Here is a 27,189-nt window from a genome sequence, read left to right on the forward strand (position 1 = left end):
TAACAAAAAGCTGTAACTAAGCTTAGGAAGCTAGGAGCTAAGGAAATTCACACAAGCACTCTGATCTCAGTATGAGCATTTTACTGTTTTTTAAATCTGGGGTTAACTGCACTAGACCATCTAATGAGTTACGCTGACACACTCTGAAGAGAGCCAACCTTTATTTTACAGCAAGAAGAATAAAGAAGCCAACAATAGAAAGATGTCTTTAGCTAAAAGCCAGGTTTAAGTGTCACAATGTTGACCAAAAAAGTCTCCACGGGAGAATGTGTAAAGATATCTAAAACACATACTCACACACTGGAGACAAGCATCATTGTCTTTCATCATTCCTAGGATCAATTTAAGGAATGAACCGTGAAAAACAGCTGGACTGAATAGCAGTAGCTGGAAATGCTCACCACAGGGTCCGAGTCATTGGCCATCACCGTGGCAACAATGGTTCCCTTGGCGGCATTAGGGGCAACCATGCCTTGGTACGATGACTGGCTGAATACTGGAGAAAAGTCGTTCATGTCCTAAAGAGACAAACACATGCGTGCAAAAATGTGTTTATCTGTGGCTAGAAAAATTAGGCTGTTAAAACATTTTTATTAGCATGTTTCTTTTTACAAGTTTACAATTACAATTTAACTTTAAATTGTGTTGAATAACTAGAAAACACATTTAATAGGGTTTTCATTTCATAAAAATGAAGTGTGAAATAAATACTATCACAAAGTGCTGCAAAGTGCCATCATTACATGGTCATCTTTTCTCACTAGCGTTCTCTCAGTTTATTGTGTTTTATTCTGGGTGTCTGAAGTGTATTGGGCCTTTACCTTTCTGTGCCCAGGGGCCCATTATCTAATAATCTGTGCATGGCTGTAGACAACACATGGACTTGAGGCTAGCAAGTTCTTTGTTTTTTGAGTTTGCAGACAAAGGAAGTCAAAGGGATTTTAAACACTATAATAACATTGTTTTGCCACAGCTAATGAAACCTCAGGTTTCAGGTTAAGATTTTTAAACTTTCAACTTTTACTTTTGTTTAATAGTCGGCCAATCTTGCATTGCCTGCCTTGTTACAATACCTGTTCTCTAGTAAACTGAAAAGACACTAAGATAACTTTAAGCCTAACTTAACACTGTCCTTGTTAACACACACCCACACACTCACCATTATTTTGACAGTTACAGAGGCCAGTCCAGGAGGCATATTACCCTTTACATCCAAGGCCTCTACAATGAATGTGTATGTGTGCTCCTTGTCAATCAGTGCCTCATAGTCCAGAACCTTGAGAACTGACAGCTCCCCTGTTCTGGGGTCGATGTGAAATAGCTGAATGATCTCCCGGTCCAAGCCATCAGATCTGATTCGATATGTGAGGTTAGAGTCGAGGTCAGCGTCTATTGCCTACGGAGAAGGAAAAAGAAGAGAGTCAGAGAATGAGAAACAAAGTAATATCATGCCTTGTGAATTTTTTCAAAAGTTGAATTTTTTATATTTGCCAGAAGGACAAGCATCTACATGTGCTGGAGCCAGTAAGAGACTGTAGTATTTTCATTAGGTCAGTTTTGAGCCAGCATGTCTGAGATACCTGTGGTAGTAACCTTTATAGTGTAGCTAGTGGTCCACATCTTATTTTTCCCTGCTGTAGCATTTTTACTCTATAACTACAGGGAAAAGCTTTGTTCTACCTTACATGTAGATATTTTTGCAACTTACAAGCAAGTGTTTTCAGAAAGAGTCAGACTTTTAAAGGACACTTTTGAGATGACTGGAATGTAAAATTTAACAGATTTGGTCATTTCAAAGAAAGATTTTCTAAAAAAAACTCTAAGCAAGAACCATGACGATGCTTCTGAACTGAATTTGAGATCTCTGTTAGAAGGCACAGGCAAATTTATTCTACTACTTGAAAGTCCTTTAATGAGCATAAGCCTTTGTTAAGCCCGTCACACAACCATGGCCACTTTTAGTACTGTAAGTATCAGGAATGGCTGACTAAAAGTTCAAGACTCCATGCATCGGTGGATCTTACCCCGACTGACTGTCTTTATCTGGCTGTATCACACTGTTGACAGAGCAGCGTAGGAACAACAGTGTGTCAGGCTATAAACTTCACAGTCTTGTCATCGGACAGAACAATGCAGCTCTCAGCTCTAGCGTCCAATGAAATCGGCATGACTATTTTTTTACAATTGTTCTACAGTTCAAAGTGGCTGAGTGTCCAGCAGGAGAGATGCTCTAAGATGCACTTATCTTTTATAACAAAGCTATTTTTATTGGCATTTTGTTAATTGGAACCTCACATAGTGTATATTGCAGCACCAAAAAAGCTCAAAGACATGCTATGTTTAATAAACCCCCACTAATAATAAATAAAACAAATCAATAATAACAAACATTTACTTAAAAGGAATTCTTAATTTTGTTTTTAAATAGTAAAATTCATAATAGGTAAGGACACATCTTAATTAAAAAAATAATTAGGAATATTTAAAATTAAATTTGCTCCGGGTTATGTAATAAAGAATATTTCTAACATTCTCAATAGTTTTAGTAGTGCATTTTGTGTTACTCATGAGCCAGCATACAGGAGATGTGCAATACATCTGTATGGATATGCAACAGCATTTTTAATACCCTATAACAAACATTTATTTTCCATTGTTGTATTATAGAAATATTGTGATTTTTGTTTTTAAATCATTTTTTAAATTTTATTATAAATACAAATGCTATTTCTCCTGTTTTTGTATGGATGCCAACAATTTTGTACACATTTGTTTTACAGTTTTGGTTGCATAAACAGCTACTTCACTTTACATATCTGAACCTCAGGATGGCTGTATTTCCATGCAACCAGGTTACTCACAGAAATCAGCTTTCTCAAGTAATCTGGGGGGCAATTTACATGCAGAAACTGGAAATTACTTACTGGAAATCCATGCAGCAAACAAGTAATCAGATTTTTTTCTCCACCTCAGATTTAATTTGAAAGCCTGGCTCGTATATTGTTACTGTATATGACAGAAAATGCTGCTTTCCAACTTTGTTTCCTTTTTTTCTTTATTATGTCTTTGTCTTGTGGTTATTTTTGCTGTGTTCGTGTCGTTGAACAGTGACAGACACAGAGGAAAGAGCAAAAGATTGGGGAGAGACATAGCTGATAATAAACAGTGCAAACCAAAAAATCTGTAGTGAGAAACATCTTATTTAGACTTGTAAAAGGAAACTTCATTCAGACTTTGTGTGGACTCACTGTCTTGTCTGTAGCCTTCTGATATGCACATCCAGTTGGAGAAAGCTGATTGGAACCCTGGTTCCATGTATACATAACAGAGTAATTTGTGTTCTCTGGGAGAAATCTACTTGGGAAAATCAATTTTCCCTAATCCCGTACCCCAGTGTGTGAAATCAGTTATGACTCTTAAGAAATCAGCCTACTGTAACTTGGCTACTTAAGTTCATGTACACACACTGACTTTGATAGTAGATCTGAGGTCAACAACTTTAAAACACCTAAACTTAAAATAATAATAATGTTGGGTGTTTTGAAGAAAATTATTGATATTTAGCTGTAAATACACCAAACATTTTCTTACCTTTAGTTGTAATATGACCGTATCTTTGGGGCTATTCTCTGGTAGGTTGAGACTGTAAGTTTGTTGGGTGAATACCGGGCTGTTGTCATCTACATCCAGAACAGTGATAGACAGCGTTATTCTGGATCTCCGGGGGTCGACTGCACCATCGGAGGCTTCAACAATTAGAAAGTAGTGACCCTTGACCTTCAGAATGACAGATTCACAGTCAAGCACCATTCATGCAGACTTCATTGTCAAAGTTTACTGCTGTCAAAAAGGGCAGTATGAACTGTATTGTATTCAGCCAACACTGTCAATTATGTGAAATATGAGCATATGTATTTCTTCTTCTGACCTCTCTGTCCAATGGCACTGCAGTTCTGATTGCTCCAGTGGCGTTGATGGCAAACAGTTTCAGGTGGTTGACGAGCCGATAATGGACCTGACCACTTGCACCCAGATCTGGATCGGTAGCCTAGACACAGAAACAAGAAAAAATTAATACATGCAAACAAGCAATAAAAAAACTAAAGGAGGACTAAAGGCTTAAATTAGTAATTTTGAAATTCATGCAATTTATCGGGCTGCCTTTGAGGCAAATCAGCCTTTTAATTAAACATGCGCTTCCTCTGATATCAAGCTAAATGTGTGCATGTCTCTAAATGTATGTGGTAAAACACTTTCAACCTCTTCTTAACCTCTTTTAATCTTGTTAACATTTACAAAGCTTTCTTCCGGAATAAAGATATTAGTAAGTGGGTGAGTAAATGTGTGTGTGTTGGTGAGAGGGAGAGATAATGGATAACTAATCAGAAGACAATTATCAATGACATTTCCTGCCTTCCAGTTTCACAGAGACTTGTCAGTTTTGCATTTACAAATCATTTCATTCTGGCTTTTTGACCTACATATTGTTAACCCAGCACTACTGTTTTTAAACTTTCTTGCACACATTGGCTTCTACCTTCTTTCCTACTGTTTATGTTATTGCTCCCACGTGTATAGTACATTATATGCAAAAATGTAAACTTTTTAGTTATTGTTTTGCCAAAGTAGCAAAGACAGAACTTGGGGTCTCCCCTCTACAAACCTCTTTTTTCCACCCCCCTCACATTTCCCCAGGTTCTGAGTCACTTTTTCGTCCGTTATTGCCATCGGTCCAGAGAAATTACCAGCAGTAGCATTTGTTAAACTTTACCTGAGTAAATGAGACAGTGGTATCAAATTTCACTTCCTAAAAAATTGGGCAAAGTGTTCCATTATGTGTTTTACTTGTTGCAGGCACTTGTTGCACCACCCCAACCTGCGTCTTACAAGCGTATGCGATTCTAAAAAGTGACCATATAATTTTAACTACAGCCATGTGACAAACTCTCAAATAGAAGGAGCATGCTAACATGCTCCCAATGATAATGTACGTAATGTAAGATTAATTTTTTTTTTTTAGCATGTTAACATTCTAACATTGCTCATTTACTACTCGTAGAGTCTATAGGCAAAGTCTCTATTAATAAGAAATATGGTGCAACATTAAAAAGGTGCAGTACTTTTGTATGTAGACTTTCTTTCTTTATACCTTAAATGTTATACATTGTAACTTCAGTAGCCATGTCAAAATTGATGGCTACAGCAAATGTTTACCTAATTGCCATTACTCAACAGTACTTAAATTGCATTTTATAACCTGTAACATCTCATCTCTTGCTGTTGCAGTGACCCATTTTTTCCTGTTTTTCCAATTTCGGATCATTGAATATTTATTTTATTTCAAAGAGCCACTATTACGATTAATAGAAATTATGACTGCCAGTGTAATGTAGACACTAGGAGAGAAGAATGAAGTCCTCTTGGTGTGATTTGTATTCAGTGATTCAGCACTGTCTGGGTGTAAATGTGTGTTATAGGTTTATAACACAAAATAGAGCATCCAGCTTCTGGGTGACTATCCTGGGTTGTCTAAAGTGAGACACCAATTGAAACATGGATAAAAAGAGCAGAAAAAAGGGGCATGGAGAGATAAAAATGTTGGTAAAAGGAAACAGATAGGATGAATGGAATTTGTGTGTTTGTTTAAATTTAGTATATGTTAAAGAGATGAAGTGTCTGTAATATACAATATGTATCTACAAAAATACTGTCAGTTATTATATTTATCCCTTTTAGCATAAGACACCATGTACTGCATAGTGTACCTGTAAGCTAAATATGAAGCTACGGCCAATAGCTGGTTAGGCTTAGTAAAAACAGCTGACAGTTATCTAAAGATTAAAACACTGAGCATTTACAACACCAAAGCTATTGGTGTTGGGTTTTGACTGCACTGAATGACTGGCTGATACGAAGAAACCATATGTGTTGTGTTCTTGGACAATTTTGCATTTTTAAGTGTCAAGGCAGAAAACTCAAAGTTTCTTAGTTCTAATTACAACTTAGATGTTGAGATGAACACGAATTACAAGTGGAAAACTTGTAATTATAATTGCAATCTGACATAAATGTGATATTAAGTTCACAAATTAACCAATTATAACAGCCATACAAGAGCCACCAGACTCCAGACTAGAAGATGGTCAGGGGCAACAAACACTATTCAGTGTCCTGCATAGAGTAACCCTCTGTAAAATGTGATAAACATTGTCCATAAAATAAACCCTTTCTATAAACCCAACTATAAATGCATAGATGAAATCATTTCGATAGCACTTTAGATTAATGACCTTGATGTCAAACCTACTGATGAGTGCCGATTTAGAGTCAGATGTTAAAAGTGCGTGTGTGTGCGCAGCTTTCTGTCTGTCTTTATCTTTCCTCTTCTCTCTCCTTTTTGTGTTTTATCCCTCCCTCACTTTCTTCTCACACTTTCCTCAGCACGACATTGCCAGAGAGTTAAAAGCCAGCAACACAATAGGCTTATGTCTCAGTTGCCTTATGTCTCCTGCTCTTCAACACACAATAGCCAAAAAGAAAAAGAAAATAATAAATTAATTTGAAGCCTGAAATATACAGTCTCTCTACAATTATGTTCAGGTGCTCATACCTCTTTTCTTCCAATTTCCCTCTTTTTTTTTTATCACTTTCTCAACACTACCTCTAATTTTATTCCTAGATATATTGAGAAATGTACCAGCAGCTTAAATGAAATTACAGATATCAATTACTTTTTCATCTGTTTCGAGCACATTTCTTTTGCTGCACCAATGAACATTATAGTGTAATACAAGTGTTTCAGTCTATTCCTATGCTTACAGAGAAACCGTCACGCCACCATCTCATTCCTACCTTTTGTGTAAATGCGTGTTTGTGTGCTATTGCTTTTAATTCGGAGTCTGTTTTTTTTAGACCATTCCCATCATATATTTGCAAAAGACTACTATAGCATAACTAAAGATGCTCCTGTGATTGTTGCAGCCTAAAATGCCTGAGTTTGTGACAGGTTTTTTAAGAAAATCGTGATGCATGTTGTATGATATTTTGAATTGCAGGCTATTCACAATGCATAGGGTTTACTATCACAACATAAAGCTCCCCTCAAGTGGTCCGAATCACCATAATTCCACTGGGAATCTTCATATTTGCTGTTGACCGGCAAATCCCAGGAAATTTTCATCTGTTTTTGTGCGTAAACAAATATAATGGCAACCGGCAACGTTTTAACTTAACTTAAACATTTGTGTGTAAAAGAACAAAAGCTAAGCATGTAAAGGTGAGGACAATGTTATATTTAGGAAAAACTGCAGTTACTGTAGGTCTGCCTTAAATACTAGCCGTAAGTATTAAAAATGTTTAAAAAACATTTGTTTAAACAATTTTTTAGTGACTGGGTCTTAATACTAAACATTAAAATCTATACCCACCATTCAGGATTTTCTCTGCCGACTGAGTCAGAATTGCACGGACCAGGACCAACTACGTCCGACCAGTTTTCACAACTAAATGTAATTCATAATCAGCCACATAGTGGTTAAGTGGGTCAATGCCTTTAGTAAGAGCTTAACTTTGGAAGGCTTGGAATGAAATGTCATCTCTATATGACATAAATTATGACATTATGACATCTCTATATGTCTATATATTAGAGTCAATTTAAAAGTTTGGAATTGTGCCCAATGGTCCAAATAAGGAAAAATATGACACTCTTGTTTTAACATGTTCAAACTTAAAAGTGTACAAGGGGCACTTATTTATCTCAGGAGTATTCCTGGTGTTCAAGAAAAGAAGCATGATTAACATTTAGAAGCTGGCAAAGTGTCAGGCTGATCAAAGACCCCCTGACACTGGTGTGGAAAAGCTATGAATTAAGCTTGGAGCAAATCCAAGCAGTTTGAAACCGAGGGAGCATCTTAAAAGATCAGAACCTATCAAAGTGTCAGTTTTACCCATGACCCCTGTCTGAGGAATACATGAGTCAGTTATTAGTACTGGAACACGTCCAGAAGTCTTTGTACGTAGTAAGCAGAGACGAGGGTGCTTATGCAGGTAAAAACACATTACAGTGATGAAAAAGATGTTGTGAATCTATGTTTAAATCATATTTTTGTGTCAGATTTACAAGAATTTATTTAATTTCTTTCATTTTTACCACTACTTAAACATAGACAAAATATCTATACTGTGAGAATTGAGATCTCACTAGGTATTACTGCAAGAAATCTTCAAACCTCAAGAACACTACCATGCAACAGTTACCAAAATATTCAAGGTCCAGCCATTAATTCCACTGTCTCAATATTACTTAATCAACTTTTCAGCTGCAGCTATTTGGGTTGTTTACTTTAAGTTTAATAATTGATAAAAAAAAATATGTTGATCTTTTGTAAGACAGTAAACTTTGGAGCAAGATTTTTCCTACAAAGTATATAACCGTACAAATATAACAAAAGGTAAGGTTACATTTTAGACTTTTGAGGGACTTATTAAATGGCACTTTAAATAAAATTTAATACCAAATTGTGATGGAAATACAAATACAAACGTTTAAATATTCTCATTCCACGTAAACAAATTGAAATCTGCTCAAAATAAACAGTAACATGGGTACATGTATGATTCCAAGCCTTACTACTCAGGCTAAAACATATTTGACATACAGTGTAGTTTGCTTTGTAAGCATTTCCAAGGACTAACTTCAACCATTTTTATTTCAAGAATGTGGCTTGGACATAGTAACTTCAGTCAGGGGGCATTGTCTATTGTCATTACTCATAAATGTGCATCACTAGGTGCTGGTCACTTTTTTGCTGTAAAGATCATGGTTTCAGGCACCGTGTCACTGAGAAACAGAGAAAGTAGCTCCTCTACATTAACTAATAATCTGCCTATAGGGCGGTCAAAAGCCCTTTATAATGTTGCTTTATATGCATCAATTCACACTCATATTAAAGACAGCAGCTGCCATGCGAGGTGCTTGCCTGACTCACTGACTGCTTTTCCATGTAATCGGGGATACTCAGAGAATCAGCTTTCTCTGGTAACCAGGGAACTGTGTTTAGATTCACTAACAGATGCAGCCATTGAAAGTTTAGGCCTCTGCGGCGTGAGTTTGTCATTCTTATGACAATTGAGCAAAATATTCACCAGGATCAGACTGGGTGGAATCAGGAAATATTTTCCGAGCCATAGAAAAAAAAACACTGACAATGGAGAGATTAATTTAATAATGTATTATTTTAGCGCTGTTTTACTCTCATTATATTCTAAACAAGAAATATGTAATGAGAAAGCAGAAGACAAATCATGCCTGAAATAGTGTAGTTAAAGCAGAAAAAATAAAATGTATTTGTTCATGAAGACAGATTAAAGGAGACTGGGTGGAATCACAGTTACAATAGTTTCTGTATTTGTGTTTTTCCCCCACTTTAAAGGACAGACAAGGTTTAACCATTGTGTGCCTGTGTCCCTGTTTTCAGAGACACACTTTAACCAATGCAAAGTGTCTCTTTTCCAGATGCTAATGGCCACACATTCAGCCTCGTGACGGGCTATTTGTTTTCCTGAATAACGGCAGTCACACTCTGAAACCAAACCAAGTATACAGGTACACAGCAACATCAGTGTTAAATCTACTCTTTATATTTCAAATCTGTTAATTTATCACTGGTGACGTTGCCGTGTACAAATAGGAGAACAGTCTGATCGTCTCCTCAGTCGTGAAAAGGAGCTGCTGTAACAAACACATGAGGGGGGAAGTTTCTACTCTCAGCTGATTCCAGTAAACACAACGTTTATGATCTATAGAAGCAGAAACTCAGTAAATCTGCTTCTTGTCCAAATTTAAAATAGATTTTCACCTTTAATAATTCTCTCTGATGTATAGTTGTGAGTTTACAACACAACAACGGAATAGCACAGAAAATGTGACGCAATGTAAAAGCAGAAGAGTAGTAGGACCACCTTTATGCCTTCAGAAGTTTGTGGGGTTTTCATTCATACTGAAAATTAAGTTTTCATTCACACCTCTAAGGTGTGAGACCATGGTTCCCCCCCACCCAGCACCTTTGTAGATAGGTTTGTTTGGGGGAATTTCCCATGAAACAAACAAAGCAGAAACACTGACACACTGCTGTCTGACACTGAGGCCGGACAGGATTTTTCAAAGTCATTAAATCCGTGTTCACATCCATCTCACCTGGAAAAGGCTCAGGATATTGACAGGTGGGGACTCCCAAACTCTCCTGTGTCAGGTTGTGTAACATCCCCTCTTATTTTAACCACTGTCTGTAAACATCTGGGAAGTGAGGAGACTAGTTGCTGGAGTTGTAAGAGAGGAATGTTTTCCCATTCTTATCTGACGCAGGATTCGAGCTGCTCAACAATCCTGGACCACTGTTGGCAGATTTTTCGTTTTAGGTAAAAGATCTGGACTGTAGACAGGCCAGTTCAGCACCCGGACTCTTCTCCTGCAAAGCCATGCTGTATACTACATGGCTGTGGTATGTGGTTTAGCATTGTCTCGCTAAAACATGCAGGGCCTTGTGTGGGTGGGGGCATATGCTGCTCTAAAACCTCTATGTACTTTCCAGCATTTATGGTGCCTTTCCAGATGTATAAGCTGCCCACACCATAGGCACTAATGCACCCCCATACCCTCAGAGATGCGGGCTTTTGAACTGTCCACTGATAACAAGCTGGATCCTCTTTAGTCCGCAGGACACGTCATCCATGGTTCCAAAAAAGAATTTAAAATTTTGATCTCACCACAGAACATTTTAAATGAGATTTGGCCCAGAGAACACGGCGGTGTTTCTGGATCATGTTCACATATGCCTTCTTTGCATGATACAGTTTTTTTACAGCATTTGTGGATTGCACAGTGAACTGTGTTCACAGACACTGATTTCTGGAAGTGTTCCTGGTCATAACTGTTTTTAATGCAGTACCACTTGAGAAACTGAAGATCACATCCAGTTTTAACCTTCAGTTTGAAGTTTAGAATTCCTCCTGATTCTCTGAATGTTTGGATGATATTATATACTGTAGATTCTGGGATCCTCTTTTACAATTTTACGTTAAAGAACATTTCTCTGAAATTGTTCCATAATCTTTGAAAACAGATTGTCGCAGATTTGTGAACTTCTGCCCACCTTTACACCGGGGCTCTCCCTCTCTGAAATGCTCCTCTTAGACCCAGTCATATGCTGACCTGTTGCCAATTACCCTAATTTGTTGCCCCTGTTCTAACTTTTTTAGATGTATTGCTGCCATCAAATTCAAAATGAGCTTATATTTTCCATTAAATGGTAAAACGTCTCAGTTTCAACATTAGATATGTTGTTCCGTTGTGAATGTTCCCTTGTGAATAAAATATCGGTTGATAAGACTTGCAAATCATTAAATTCCGTTTGTATTTACATTTTAAACATCGTCCTAGATTTTTTTTAATTGGGGTTGTACATGTTGGACACACACTAACCTATGAAACCATTATAATAACAACAAATAAATCCCAGCCGACAGATTAATGCAGGAAACATTACTGTGAAAAAGGAGCAAGAAAAAATGTTTTGTAAAAAAAACACAATTTTTGGTTTTTTTTTACGTTTTTTTATGTTACAAATTTTAAATGCTAACTTTTCTGTTCCCAAAGTGTTTTGAAATCTTACAGTTTACAGTAATCAGAATTAGCAATTATTAGTAATCAGTAATCAGAATTAGCATTTTTGTTTATGATTCATTAAAAAAGGAAAATAATTTGGGCAGGAAAAAAGTGCATAAAAATCTAAAACAAAAAAATGCACGCTGTCCTCCATGTTCACAGTTTGGATATATAGATTGTTATGTATAAATTATTATATAAAATTATATTATTATATAAATCATAAATTATTTCAAATGTTGTCAGTGAGATATGTGTATATTTGCCATTTCTGTCTAGTGCTTTTAGAGTGTTACTGTGTTCATCCTCCTACCTTGACTTGTCCAATGTAGGCATCATTCTTCTCTTCCATGACAGTGAGATTCAATGGCAGTGAAGAATCAAACACCGGGTCATTGTCGTTAACATCTGTCACCACAATGGTCACCGTTGCAGTTGAAGTCTAAACACACATGCATAAATTTGTGATTTTTATTCAGGTCAGTTAAACAACAAGATTTTGTACTGCATTGTTTTATTGATATCTGAATCTTTTATTGATATCTGAATCTGTTTTTTTCCTGAGTACAGGACAAATCCATCTTTACATTTCAGAGGGTTTAAAAATTTAAATTCCATTACTATTTGACCTGCTTTCTTACAGCTATATTATTTAACAAATGAAAGAAGGGTTGCTACTGTAGGTTGTGTTCAGATTAACTTGAAAAAGAAAGAAAATAAAACAGACAAACAAAAAACAAAAAGCCTGTTTGCTAATTTAACTCAATAGGAGTTCAGGTCTGGCTTTACTAAATAATTAGAGTTTTATGGCATAAAAGTTGTTCATAGTTCAACTTTTGGTATAATTCTATAATATATCACATCAAAAAGGTTATTATCCAGATAAAAGACATAACCCTAATAGATTACTTAGTGGTTGTTTATTACATCACAATTACACAAATCAGGGTAGTTAAAATATGGTACTCGGCTGTCAGTTCACATTTCAGAGATTTTTTATGGGTCATTTCATTTCTAAATCAACCTAACAGTACTTTGAATTGGGAAATGCAAGGTTCCCCAGTGTCTTGCTTTATAACTGCAGGGTGAAATTATACAAGCAGCACAAAGGGAAAGGTGCCGTTTGTCTTCACAATCTTTACTGCCAGTGACAGTGGTTAAGAAAATTTAAATAGTTTAATTTAAAACTTGGTGGACTGTTACTGCACCTTTAATCTGCAAACGGGTCAAGGGCTGGTTGGAATGTGAGGGCAGGGGGAGCAGGTTTGTTTTTGAGTTTTTGAGTTTGCTAGCTCTAGTTTGCCTTCCACGAACAAATGTGCAGGCTTCCACAACAAGCCAATGATGAACATCAATGTTTTTTCAATTGGGACTACTTTATGATGGCCACTTTGAGTTTAATTAATAATACAACATTCTATTGTTTTATTAGCAGACATCAATGGAAAGATGGAAAATAAGAACTTCCAAGAGTCAGCAAAATAAATGACAGTTAAGCACTCTTAAAAGTTAACAACTGCAGTGGATTAACTATGGATGTTGATGGTGTGGATGGGAGACCAATTTAGTAAGGTGAAAAGAGGAAAAGCTGTGTGTAGGAGTGTTACAATCACAGATGTGACAACAGGCTTTTGAGGTCGGCATGGCATGTGGTGATGGATGTAATTTGAGGTCAAGAGCTCACAGTTGACAAAACAGTTTGTCCAAAACCTAATACATGTAAAGCAGAAAAAGTTCTGATAAAATGAAAAGGTGGGCTGTGGATACTGCTGGTGAAGGTGCAGACACAAAGAGTTTGTCTTGATGAAGCTATAGCCAGCTGCCATTGTTTAGGACTAAAGGGTCAAAGAAATAATATATGCTTTCCATCTGGAAATGTTTAATATTATATATATATATAGATAGATATATAGATATATAGATAGATAGATAGATAGATAGATAGATAGATAGATAGATAGATAGATAGATAGATAGATATAGATATATAGATATAGATATAGATAGATATAGATATATAGATAGATATAGATATATAGATATAGATATATATAGATATATATATATATAGATATATATAGATAGATAGATAGAGATATATAGATATATATATATAGATAGATAGATATAGATATATATATATATATATATATAGATATAGATATCTATATATCTATATAGATATCTATATCTATAGATATATATATCATTATTGTTTAGATACAGACTAAATTAGATTTTACATTTATCAAGGAAGCAACAGTAGTTAATTCAACTCTATTGCAGCTACTGTAATTCATTATTTAAATTAAATATTTTCTAGTGGACACAGAAAATTGCCTGCATCCAAGTTGCATCCTACTGTACAGTGTCCTTACAGAAGATATGCTTTACTGCACCAGCTTGCAAGGTCCTCAATCTGTGGCAGTATGATGGATTCACTGGCCAAACAGCCAATTAGGCATTTTGTAGTCTGACACTCTCACAACGGGACATTTAATAATAGGGGATACAGACAGGTGTGTGTGTGTGTGTGTGTGTGTGTGTGTGTGTGTGTACTTGCATATGAAGACAACCCAAGGCCTTTCAAGTGATGCTGATTAATGGGCCTGTACAAGGCAACTACACCACAATCTTCTCTTTTCCTTTTTCCATTTCTTTCTTTTCTTGTCATGCCTTCTGACTTCCTGTGTAGCTCATACCATTGCTCTCTCATATACCTCCTCTCTCTGTCTCTGTCTCTATTCCCAATTCTCTGCTCCTTTTTAGCTCTCGTTCATAATATAATGGAGGGTCCAGAAGAAAAATGTCCAAACTACTTTTAGCCACTTTCTGACTTAAAGACCTTTGGGGCACAAGGATAATTCAATAATTTTCATGGTCCAGAGAGCAATTGACTAAGTAGGAGCACACAGTACAATTGGTAAAGCTGAGGACACACCACAGACTGGGCAGTTCAAACATAAACACTGTTTCACATCACAGATTTTTAGTGTCTAACAGTGTGTGTAGCACAAACTTAACGTTTGAGTAAACTGGGGACAAGACACTTAACAACTGTTCAGGGTAATCTGGACAAATATGGCAGTAACCAGGAACTTTGACTTTTTAACTTAATTTGTGGGTAAAAAAACAAAAGCTGTAAAAAAAAAAAAAACACCAGCAAAACCACGGATATAAAAGTGAGGACAACGTGAACTACAGTCAACAACTTTCTAAAACAAAGCTATGTTCAGGTAAAGCTGTAGTTACTGTAGGTCTGCCTCCTTTGTGACCCCATCGGTCGCTGATACGTATTTAAACGAATCGTTGTGAGACCAACTGACAGCAACTGGGTCTTAAGACTAAAGACAAGAATTTTTAGACAGCACACACCTAATGATCACTTCTGCCAACTAGGCCAGACTGGTGCTGACTAGGACCAACTAGGTCTGACCAGTCAATCACGACTGAATTACATTCATAATTGGCCGAACAGTTACTAAGCGTGTGCCAGCCTTAAGGTAATAAGAGCCATCTGAATACCTCTCACATCTCTCTCTCCTCCTTCCTCTTTCTCTTCCTCCCACTTGTTCTCTCCCTCCACATTGTGTTTGAGCATGTGTGTAACGGAAAAGGTCAGATTATTCAAATCTGCTTTCTCTGTCCTCAGAGGGACCTTAAACTTTACCTTCTGTTTTAATTGACACATGCAGGAGGGGAGGGTCAGTAAAGAGAAGGACGAAGGGGGGAGGACAAACTTCTTTTAATGCTAGACTAATAGATGGATGATGATGGGAAGAGAACAGAAAAGGAAGTAATGATAGACGGAGAGCCAAAGATGAAGGAAATAAGGGAGTCCTGCAGAACTTCATCGAATGTCTTCTTTTGACTTTCATGTGACAATGACTTAATGTCAGTTGTTACTAACACACATAAGCAATCATATAAACAAGATCTAAAGGGCAGGTGAACCTCAACTATATCAATGTTCCCTATTATCTAAACTGCGGTTTCTGTTCACAGGTCCCATTACGTTTCATAACTATTGAACTATTTAAGTCATTTTATTTATTATTTAAGTCTTAAAACCAGGTCATGTTTGCGTTTCTGGTTCTCTTGTCGCAAAGTCTACGTTTTTTTTTTTAATAGGTTTTTGATTAAAGTTCTTGAAGTAAACAACAAAAGGACAAGAGATTTTCATGTTATTCAATGACACAAATTAAATGACTAAACACAAAATTTTTAGGCAAGTGTGCTAAATCAGATTTTAATTGGCTTTTTGTAGAGGCCCACAAAAATCTGTGATCCCTATGACCTTCCATCTGTTTAAAGTTAATTTATATAAATAGAATTAGGCATTTTATTTTGATGGTCAATAAGGTTTTCGTTTTTACACAAAATGACCAATATTTCCAAAAAAACACCTATAAGTTTTTGTTTGTTGAATTTCATGGTAGATTTCCTTCCACAATCCACTCAGTTTATTTCCACAGAGATGTGAAACAAATCAGGTATAGTGAACCAGTTAATATCTGCATGGCACAGTGGAGTTTATTTTTTACCCCATGTGGGTGTCCATCTGAGGCTGTGACGACCACAGTATAAAAATCCAGAGACTCCCTGTCCAGAGGCTTGTCCAGAACCAAATACCCTGACCTGGAAAATGAATACACACAGAATCATGTTAACCCTTAAGGCATGAGCTTGAAACTAGAGAACAGAAAAAACAAACAAACAAAAAAAAAAACTTTGCATACAATTTAAAACACACACATGAAAAAAGGAGTCTTAGTCTTAATGTAGTTTTATGAGAAGTTTAATTTCATCAGACTGATTACTAACCATATTGCTTATTCCATACTGACACTTTCATCCATTTTATCTGTTTCTATTCTATTCCAAGTTTCAAACCAGGTTTATTTTCTTACATACCTTATACACAAATTTGTAGATTTACGAGAGTTGCAAGCACTGATAACCACTGCCTAACAGCTTTAACACTTAGGAATGTACTTTCATTTTTATTATGGGTTGTTCGGTAATGCAGAAGGGATCTCATGCCTCGCCCACAATGATATTAAGGAATGCCCTTTTGGGTTTTGCTGCTATAATAGCTCAGTGATGTTAGTGAAAACCTTATCCTTAGGTCATAAAACTAGATTTATTTGCAAAACGAGTTAAAACTAGAGCAAAATCTTTTATTTATTAGATTAATAAAGTGCTAAATTGACAATAATAATGAATGGCTCCCACAAGGTCAATATATTTACTGGTAAAAAAAACAAAGGACTGGAATGTTGTTTTTTTACAAAAAGCACAATGAGATTTTAATTGGACGAATGATCCCAGGCTCAGTTTATTCACCATTTATGATTCAGTAAATTATTTTATTTAAAGTTCATTAGCAAAGTATCATAGTCAAACATGCGAAAGTATGAGTTTAGGAAAATAATTACAGCATAGGTAAAAATGGACTGTAAGTTATGTCACCTAACTGCCTCGATGCAGCCTGTTTGAGACATGATTGACTGTTCAAAACATGCAGAAATCTTTAATGTTCGGCATTGAATAATTACACTTTTCTATTTGCCAAGTGAAGATTTAAACATATTTTGATGAATTTATTCCATTTTTATGAACTAGAAACCATCTGGCAGTGTGTGTAGGGTTGTGTGTCTGTGTGGTTAGTAAATGTGTGTGGTCTACAAAAGGAAATATCTGAAGCTGTTGACGGTTCAGGTATATTTATGGTTGATTCATTAAATACAAAGACCTGTAAATGTACTTTAAAAGAAACACACGTATGCTCACTATTTCTGTAGTCATATAGTGTGAATATATTACCCATTAGTGTTTCACACATTTGTTTCACACATTAAGATTATTTAACCGAGCCACATTCTAACAACAAGAAATCGATTTATTTCATGCTAATCTAAGATGTATGGCATGTGACACATGTAGTAGAAAGACAAGTCTCGCCACTGATGACAGATTTTGGAAATGGGAGATTTTACTAGTTTTGGTGAAACCCTTGAAATATTATTAGAATGCAGAAGTTAAAACTCTGTTCATTTGAATCTTTGTTATAATTTCATAATTTCATCCCATTTTATTTTTTAGGATTTTTACTTCTAACCTCTATCATTTTGTCCCAAATTATTTACAGCCCCTGCCCTGCTTTTATCTTCCCAAAAATTCCCTCCATTCTCTTACTTTATGCTTTCCTTAGTGTTTGTCTCTTCTCTTCCATCTAGAAATGCACCAGAAATGCATTTTCAGAAATGCATTTTTTATGAGCAACAAATGAATAAATACAAAAAAGCCCTCAGAGTCTGTGTGGTAACTGTGCGAATGTGAAAATGAGAGAATTGGTGTTTATTTAAAGCCCTTGACCAGACCAAGCCCTTTTATATTAAGAATATAATTTAGAATGTTTTCAAACACACACGCTACAAGAATAGAATTTGACGTGAATGTTTGCACAATTATACAATTTACAGATAGCACCCATTGTGGCTACGCAAAAAAGCGGAAATATTAAATGTTTTTTTAAGTGATTGACATGACTATTTACATTTAAATCTAGGAAATACCTGATTTTACCAAAGTATTTTGTTTGTTTGTTTTTTCCTTTACTCTTTTTGGCATCCAAACAGTGCATGTGTTCTTTTTCCAACACATGCCAGCTACGTAACCGACACACTGAGCTCTAATTGGCTGTGCAGCGGTGTTGACCCAGATTTTGAAGATTTATAGACTAAAAACTCTGTTTATCATCAAAATCAAAATGAAGTTCATATTGCCATAACTATCAATATCATTTTACTGACCCAGCCCTAGCATATAAACATAACAAAAAGTGTATTGCTTCAGTTTCAGAAAATATTAACTACAGCAAGCGTCCTAGTTTTGATCAATCATAATAAAATAACAAGTGTGTGTGTGTGTGTGTGTGTGTATGTGTGTGTGTGTGTGTGTGTTTGTGTGTGTGTGTGTGTGCGCGCGCGCGCTCTTACTCATGCTGTAGTGCAAAATATCCAAGGGGGTCACCACTAATGATTTTGTAGATGATGGGGTCTCTCTCCCGATCCACTGCCTTATGAAAAAACAGAGACAGGCAAATACAATTACACTCACTTTGGGACTCACTTTGGCAAGTAAACAGAGTTACTTAAAAGCAACAGTGAAAGAGCCTGCTATGGGTGAACAAGGGATGAAATCCTATAAACCTAATTATTCAGACATAAACTGGTGGGCGAAAAGTCCCTATTGGGAGAAGACAATGAAATCAACATACCTTAACTAAAGCTAAGTTTATTAAGCTACTGAAATTAAATAAAGGTAAGGAAGTACATGAAATAGCTTAAACTAGTGAAACAGGTAAAAGTACCAGATAAACTGGATAGTTGAATTATTGAAAAGTTTAATAATTCAATTAATAAATGATTGAAATAACTAAAAGTAAAAGATAAGATAATGAATTGTTCGTCCTTAGGATAGCAAAAAAAATAATAAACCAAGTGAATAAAATTAATGAATTAAGCTATGTTATACTAAACATAACAGTTAGCTAACTTAATAAAACAGCTAAGTGAAATTGATAAGCTAAAACAATAGACAAAAATAATACATAAGCTATTGAAAGAGCTAAAAGTAATAGCTAAGTTAATACGTAAAAGTGAGAAGGAGAAGCCTCAGAGAAAGCTAGATGTAACAGATTAAATCATGAAATCAAAAGAAACATTATACCTAGTGTTAAGCTAATAAAATAGCTAAATGTTATTGATAAGCTACTAAAATAGATAAAAGTAATAGCTAAGTTAAAGAAACAGTTAAAAGTAAGTGAATAATGAAATATCCAAATGTAAAACCTAAGCTAATAAAATAAAGATAATTGATAACCCAAAAGTAATTCATAAAGGGTTAAAACAGCTAGAAGTATAAGCGGTAATAGATAAATGGCTGAAATATTTTAAATAGACAAAAGGTTGAAAGGGCTAAAAATAATATTTATGCTATATGGAATCAAAAGTTGAGATTGGAAGTTAAAAGTAATACTGTAGAAATGCTCACATGTGGAGTGGGTGTATACCTGCAGATTAAGCAGTGTGGCCCCTGTTCTCATAGCTTCACTGATCTCCAGGTTGTACTGTTGCCGGGGGAATTGTGGAGGGCTCTGGTTGTTTGGGGGCAAAACTTCAATGTAGACCGTAGTAATGGATGACCTGAAGAAACAGAGAGGGTGGCAGAGGAGAATTTGATAAGGCAAATTGGACGGAGAGTGTACAAATACAGAGAAACCTTCTGTAACAGTGAAGGAAATGGAGGAGGAAGGGTGGTAGAGGAATGTTACAGAGGGATGAGAGCAGAGAAATTGGAATAGAAGAGCTTGAGGGCAACACAAGAGGATAGTGGTTAAAAAAAGCAGTGTCAGGGAGGATGAATGGTCTATTATTTAACTTAGGAGTGGCTGGCCAGTGTTTGTTTCTTTGTACTTCATGCTGTGTTTAACTAATCGATAGTGTGAAGTCAACAACAGCGTGACTGGCAAAGACAGCAGACAATGTTCTGCTGCTGGGTTTACAAACATCTTTTTGCAGGTCTTTAGCTTTTTATTGTTCATTTTGACAAACAAGTCCTGTTCCAAGTATTCATTCATGTAGAGTGATGCCATTTGACCAAGAGAAATCATCTGTTTTCATTTTAATAGAAGGATGTCTGTAGGGCAGCATTATATTGTCCTCTACACTGCCCTTTATTATGCTGTGTTACCAACCTTATGACGCATGGTGGCATATTTGAAGACCTTGAGAATCTCAACTATTGCTTCAAAGTGAAGCCTGCACCAGTAGACAAACAATATTAAATCCTACTAAAATGAATATTGTTAAGAAGTTTGTCCACAATGGCAGAGGAATTACCTGAGTTATTATAGACCAACCACTATTAAATACAAGTATATAAGTTTGACTAAACCAACTGACTTGCAAATGCCTCAGCAGGTATTGAAACTGCATTAGGATCAAGAGAGAATTGTATAATTATAGGTTCTATAGAAGAAATGTGCTTAAAAGTGACTTAACTAAAAGAAAAGTAATTACACAGACTTTCTAATTTATAAGGCAACAACATCAATAGAAAATGTGTTTGGAGTAGTAGCTGGCAGGAGATTGTTTCACTTTGCAAAATCAAGTCCTCATTACACAGTGTTGACTTTCCCTCTGATAAACAGCTTTGGCTGTCCAATAAGCTGTATTCAATGACATTTTTAATCAACATAACACTTATTCCAAAACAGCATGTCACTGTAATGATCTAAAATTGACAGAGGTATTTATTTCCAGCATTGTAAACAGCTTGTGTCCTTGTGTTGTTTTCTCTTTTTTGAAAATATCTGATAACCTGAGTCACACTTGTTCCTTCAAAATAAAGGGTTCTGGTAGCAAGAACTTTACTTTGTGGATATGAGCGCATAGGTTACTTTCTGGGAAAACTTTTAATTTATTACATATTAGACCACTTCTGCACCAACAATGAATCAGCGTTATTCTTCTCCGGCTGCTTTACATGTTTAATAAACCAGTCATTCTACCTTCATGAACATAGCTATCTAAATTAAGGAAGCCAAAAATACGAATAAATAGGAAAGAAAACCCAGGATAATCAAGTGAATGAAGGAAATTTTGGAATCAGCATTTTAAATGTAAAACTAGTTATTCAGAGGTTGGAGAGTGTTTTGGTACACAGAGTAGGTTTGTACTGACAGGCCCATCAGTGAGGTTTACAGATTTAAATATACTTTAATTACTTACCTCCTTGCTGAATTAAATGTTGAAGCCTGATACAGACACACATAAAGATACCTCATAGATCATCTGGGTAAAACTGTCTCAACAGGAAGAACTGGCATACCGCTGCAATTACAGCAAATTCTAATCTAAAGTTTGGTACCATTTCTTAATTAACAAGTTAGAGAAAGCTCAAAATACTTCTGAGTTTCTCAGTTTTTCCCACACATAGTATCAGCTTTTACTCACACTTAGAAATGGCATGGATTTAGCCTGTGTTCCTACTTGGCAGGAACACTGGGTTTCAGCAGGGAGAGAAGGGAGAGATTAACTCCACTCAAACTGGATCATCGACTGAAAAAACCCAAAGAACCTCAGGTCTAAACAATAGCCCACAAAATCTGTTTACGTTCACAACAATAAATAAATAAAGAGCTAAAGGCTGAGAAAAATGTAAGCTGGAACAGGGAGGGAAGCTAGTGTTCTATTAAAACAATTCAAAAAGCATTATTGATGAAATTCGACAGAGGGACGTGAGATTTTATAGTAGAGGTTTCCTAGAGAGAAATTTGATGTTTAGCTTTGAATTTGAATATATATGTTATATATCCTATATAACGTAAGTTAGATGAAGTGAGTTGTACGCAAATTGGATTCAAGTCACTCAATAATTTGTATCACCTCTATAATTTATTACTCGCCTCATAAAATACAGTGCAAATTATCTCCTTATCTCTATCTAGCTATTTATCTAACACCTTATCAAATCTTTTTCTTCTCTCTGGTGTTGCCCTCATTTCTCTCTTACACTCCAGTTGGATGAAAGTATAAATGAGACCCAGAGCATATACTGTAACTGTTTCCTTATTCTAGTCTGTGTCAATCTAGGCCACGGAGGACTACATCTAATCTAGAGGAAATGTGTATATGAAGGGCTCATCCACAAGTCCAGCCTCCTAACATGGAGACATAACACTCGCAAGAAGAGAACCTAACTCTATAAAAAAGAATACTGTTACATGTTTTGTTGAATGCCACCAGGAAGACAACTCACAGCTCATTTAGCATCCTGACTCATAGTTTCAATGACTCAAGTAGTGGAGATAGTTATTGATTTGCTATGCAGGTTATGTTTTCAACTGAGATAAACAGGGGGTCTGGGGAAATTTGGGGACAATCTGTGAACCACCTCAATCACCAGTGTTTCACATTCTTTATTGATTTGGCAGATACACAGCTAGAACCAAATATGAGAGGAGATGATTTTAGATTTTATGATGAAATATTATAGGAGAGAGCAATCTAATACTAAAATATATATTTTATCACTTTACCACGGATAAAAGTAGGTCATAATAATAAATGTTACCTCATATTTATCTGTTTTGCTACACTGGATTGACATATTAGACAAACACATGATTCTGTTTGAGTAAAGTTGAGGACAGCCCACAAATCAATTCTTCACAAGTGCCTCAGAAGGGACACACGTTAAGAAAAATCTGGTGTTTGAACCGTCAGTCATGGACAACTGCTTTACCAATGGAGCTGCCACACTTTTTGTGTTTGTAGATAAACACAGCATTTGACAACATGCAGAAAGGCAAACACCTCTGTTTATGAGGTCGGACAATGCCAAGCCAGTTAGAATAGGGCTGTGCCATATATAGTCCACAATTTATCACAGTATTTACTTTTTATGATAACAATCAATCATATCTAGACGTTGATATAGTTGCAAAATTACTAATTTGCACATGCAGTGTAACACAGGTATATTCTAAGGGAAAAAAGAGCTTCCTTGGTCATTTGAAACAGTCCAGCAGCAAATCTGATGCAAATTAAATGTGTGTGATTTGCAAGTTATGTCTGAACCCTATACTGACAAAGGATGACAACCATGACAAGGAAAACCACCACCAGTGTGCGAAGCAGATCATGTCTTTTTTCAGAAAGGAGGGGTTTTGTTGGCCAGTCGACGTCAATATGATAAAAGAAGTAAAAGCTGAAATAAAGTGATAGAGGCAGCAGCACAGCTCTCGAGGTGTATATAAATGTATGTTGTGGCTTGTGGCCAACAAGATATTATTGAATGGCAGATTACACAGCCTCACTTTAAAGGGGTAAATAGACTGTGACGGGAGACCCCATCTGGCTAATTTATGGTTATCATCCCAGAGACGTCCATGCTTCCTCCTGACCAGCACCTATAAGGCCTGAAATTACAGATACCACACCCAGAGGTCCTCCTACTTATTCACCCCCTCGCTGTAGGCAACCCTTGTTTTGTTGCTTAGAGGGATGTACAAAGTAGCACAAAGCCACTTTCCAGAGTAGTTGGGATTCTGTTTAAAATGTTTCCAAAAAAGAAAAAAAAAAAAAGAAAAATGTTTTTCAAGTTCTCGTGAACTTGTCTTCGCCCCTGGGGAACATGTCTGCACACTGATTTTTTATAGAAGGATACCCATCCTGACACAACCCTCCTTAATTTTTTACCAGGCTTGGGACCTGCGATCAGATGTGTGATGGCTTATAAAACCTTAATGGGGGTCAGGCAGTTTGGAGATTTTGGCCTTTAATTTTTTTTAAATTAAGGCATTATTTTGAAAGCCCTAATAAATAAATAACCTGTACTGTAGGTCTATTTATATTAGACGATCTACATTGCTACATGTATCCCATGTTTAGAAAAGCTATTGCAAAATCAGATATTTTAGGCTACAAAAATGTCCATGAAATCCTGAAAGAATCTTCAGATTCAGAGATCACTGTACAGAACCCTATTTGAAGCACCAGAATACACACACCAACAACAGCATGTGTCATTTGACCTGTTATCAATTTGAATCTGAACTGCTGCACATTAATCTGAAAAAGCGACAGGAAGCTGCACTGATCTGAAGTTGTTTGACTCGTGTTTTTCCCTCAGATAGTTAAAAAAAATGTGTGGACCGCCAAAGTAAAGACTTTGTTTGGGAAACACTGGAGTCTGTAGAGGTTGGACATATCTTTAGCTGGTAATATTCTTTAATAGCACAGAAATGTTTATTTCTGAGTCTGGAGTTAAGCGACACAAAAGTCTTCAAAATGTACAGTAGTTCTAACACAGTCATATAACTTTCTACATTAAAAAGAAAAAACCTTTTTAAATGCTCCTTTGTATACAGTAACTAAACATTTTACTTCTGTGGGTTCCTGTTAGAAGAGCAAGGATTTAGTTTGTCTGTCCCTTCTGCAAAGAGACTGCAGTGTTAATTTATCCTTTTGTTAAAATATCCATAATGCAAAGCACAAAGAACTACACCCAAGTTTGCTTTAAATAAAATTAAATAAGGGACAATGTGTATTAAAAGCAGTACTTGAGGAATCCAACTCTCATTGCAGCTTGCCACATCCGTTTTTAGTGCAATGTAGCTCGATTAGCTTCTGTTCTCTGATGGCGCACAGCAATTGATAAAACTAAAAAATGTTCGGTTCAACAGCTCACCACCAGATTTTAGCTACAAATCAATGCACAAAGAGTTTATATAATATTAGTCACAGCTGCCTTTTCATATAAAATAACCTGAGTTGGAAAGTAAGCTAGAGTTTGCGAATTGGTCAAACTTGTGACTCCTCATTGATTTTATCCATGAAGGAGAAATGGAGGGCAGGAAACACAGGGCAGGGGAGAACAACAATCTAAAAAATGTTACCCTATCAAGTCAGTCCTTATCTTTTAGAGTGCGACAGGTTCAGAGTGCATTACATTTTACTTCTTTTACCATCTATGGTATTTATTCTGGAGGCCATCGGGCCTTGCATTTGCTCTAACTGTTTTCTCTCTGACATGCAGACAGTATAATTTTCTTTCCATTTCTCAAGAAGAGAGTAACTAGAAGTGAGGCATCCTTTTATTACCCTTCATTCTGCTTTACTTTTTTCCTTCTTCTTTCCTTTACACAAACACACACACACTCACACACACAAACACTAATTTTCCACTTTTTGAATCCTGCCATTTTCCAATACAAAACTAAATTCAAGATAGCACTGTATATTTCTAAAAATAAAAATGCCTCATCTGAAATAGGTGAAAATGACAATAGAAGCAATGGCAGGGAATGAGAAACGAACAGGGAGCAAAAGTGTGTCCTATAGAGTGTCTGACAATAACTGAAAACTCTGGAAATCTAATGATTCTTTAGGACCCTTCAAGTTTTGTGTTTGTGTTGCAGCACTCAGTGTCAAACAGTCACTATGTGCCTAAAGCACACTAACTTAAAAACTTAAAAAATCCTTACCTTCTATGAGGCACAGCACCATTGTCCATGGCTTCTACAGTCAAAGCATAACTTCGGCCCACCGTAAGCTCAATACCTGGAGCCACAGTAATAGTCCCAGTGCTGCGAAAACAATTCATGCAATATTACAGTACATGATTACATACACGTAAAATATACTAAACCAAAAGAATGACTCCATAGTGCATTTTTACAATGTGTCAGTACTTTGGTTTCTGAATATTGGCCATCAATGGCCTCATTTGTCTATAGCTATTACTTATCATCATAGTTTTAATAATGTAGAAATTGTAAATGTAAACAAATTCAACACAAGTTACCCTTGATATTTGAATTATAAAACTAATACAAAGAAAAATACATCCAATCCTACCACACAAATTTAAATCTCACCTACTGTGAGGCATCTTTTTGTCTTTTAAAATTCTGGTCTCATGCATAGTAAATAAAAACTGCAGCAAGGAGTTGCAGCTGTATGGCAGCTTTAAGGTCACAACAAGATGACAAGACAATAAGAGAGTTCACTAGACCATGTACTGTAATAGTCCAATAAACCCATCCATAAAAACACTACTTTTGTTTTTTTACACTTTAGTTTCAGTGTTGAACAAATAAGATTAATCAGCTTTACACAAAGTCTACACAACCTGTATAGAGAAAGCAATATGTTAGCAAAGCAACAGCATCAGTCCTGTCAGTGTATATTAGGATTAGCTCAGGCACAGCACTGAGTATCCAGCAGTTCCTCTGTGTTCTAGCAGAGCTTCTGAATCCTACAGAAAATCACTGTGAGCTTAACAATGATGAAAGTCAATTTGAATATAATGATAAAAAAACAATAAATGTCAATGTTATACATGTATAGTACTAACAATGTGAGCAAAAGAAAAAACATTATGAAGCATCTGCAGAAGTGACAGATAAATAATAAAGCCCATCAGGTAATACACATATATAACATATACCGTTTTCCAATGCCAGTATCAGAATTACCTGTTTCCAATGAGAAAATTTCCTTGGGCACCAGCTAAAATCCGGTAGGTGACCTGACCATTTGAGCCTGCATCAGAATCAACTGCTGACAACTGAGAGATAATCAAAAAAAAGTACCACAAATCTCAGACACTTATTATTACATGTCTGACTCAAATATAATTCAAGTTACTGTATTTGCTGTATTTGTTACTGTCTTTGCACTTGTTTAACAATATTATTGCTGATACATTAATAGCTGTATTGGTGATTGTTAATAAGTAGACTAACAGCGTGTACCTGTATCACAGTTTCTCCAGGCAACATATCAGTAAAGAGGTTGACATTATAAGAAACGTTGGAAAAAGTCGGAGTGTTGTCATTAGAATCAAGCACAGTTATCGTCACAGTGACTGGAGTGCTCTGCTGAACGCCGTCTGATGCTAAAAGCTGAAGAGACAGAGAAAAAAAAAAAAACAATGCAGTAAATTATTTT

General features: G+C 36.0%; 1 protein-coding gene across 1 annotated transcript in view; it reads right to left on the minus strand.

Annotated features, from left to right (window-relative positions):
• LOC137105966 (protocadherin-15-like) overlaps positions 1-27,189 on the minus strand; it is a 157,045-nt gene that overhangs the window by 61,427 nt on the left and 68,429 nt on the right. Inside the window, exons 14-24 of the mRNA XM_067488842.1 lie at positions 26,994-27,143; positions 26,715-26,806; positions 25,722-25,823; positions 19,743-19,875; positions 18,667-18,746; positions 16,210-16,303; positions 11,979-12,107; positions 3,929-4,048; positions 3,592-3,777; positions 1,160-1,396; positions 402-518 (exon numbers count right to left, since the gene is read on the minus strand). Of these exons, the coding sequence (XP_067344943.1) occupies positions 402-518; positions 1,160-1,396; positions 3,592-3,777; positions 3,929-4,048; positions 11,979-12,107; positions 16,210-16,303; positions 18,667-18,746; positions 19,743-19,875; positions 25,722-25,823; positions 26,715-26,806; positions 26,994-27,143 (1,440 nt within the window). The remainder of the gene's footprint in view (positions 1-401; positions 519-1,159; positions 1,397-3,591; positions 3,778-3,928; positions 4,049-11,978; positions 12,108-16,209; positions 16,304-18,666; positions 18,747-19,742; positions 19,876-25,721; positions 25,824-26,714; positions 26,807-26,993; positions 27,144-27,189) is intronic.

This window comes from Channa argus, chromosome 20, assembly GCF_033026475.1.
Source record: "Channa argus isolate prfri chromosome 20, Channa argus male v1.0, whole genome shotgun sequence".
In the NCBI taxonomy this organism is placed as follows: domain Eukaryota; kingdom Metazoa; phylum Chordata; class Actinopteri; order Anabantiformes; family Channidae; genus Channa; species Channa argus.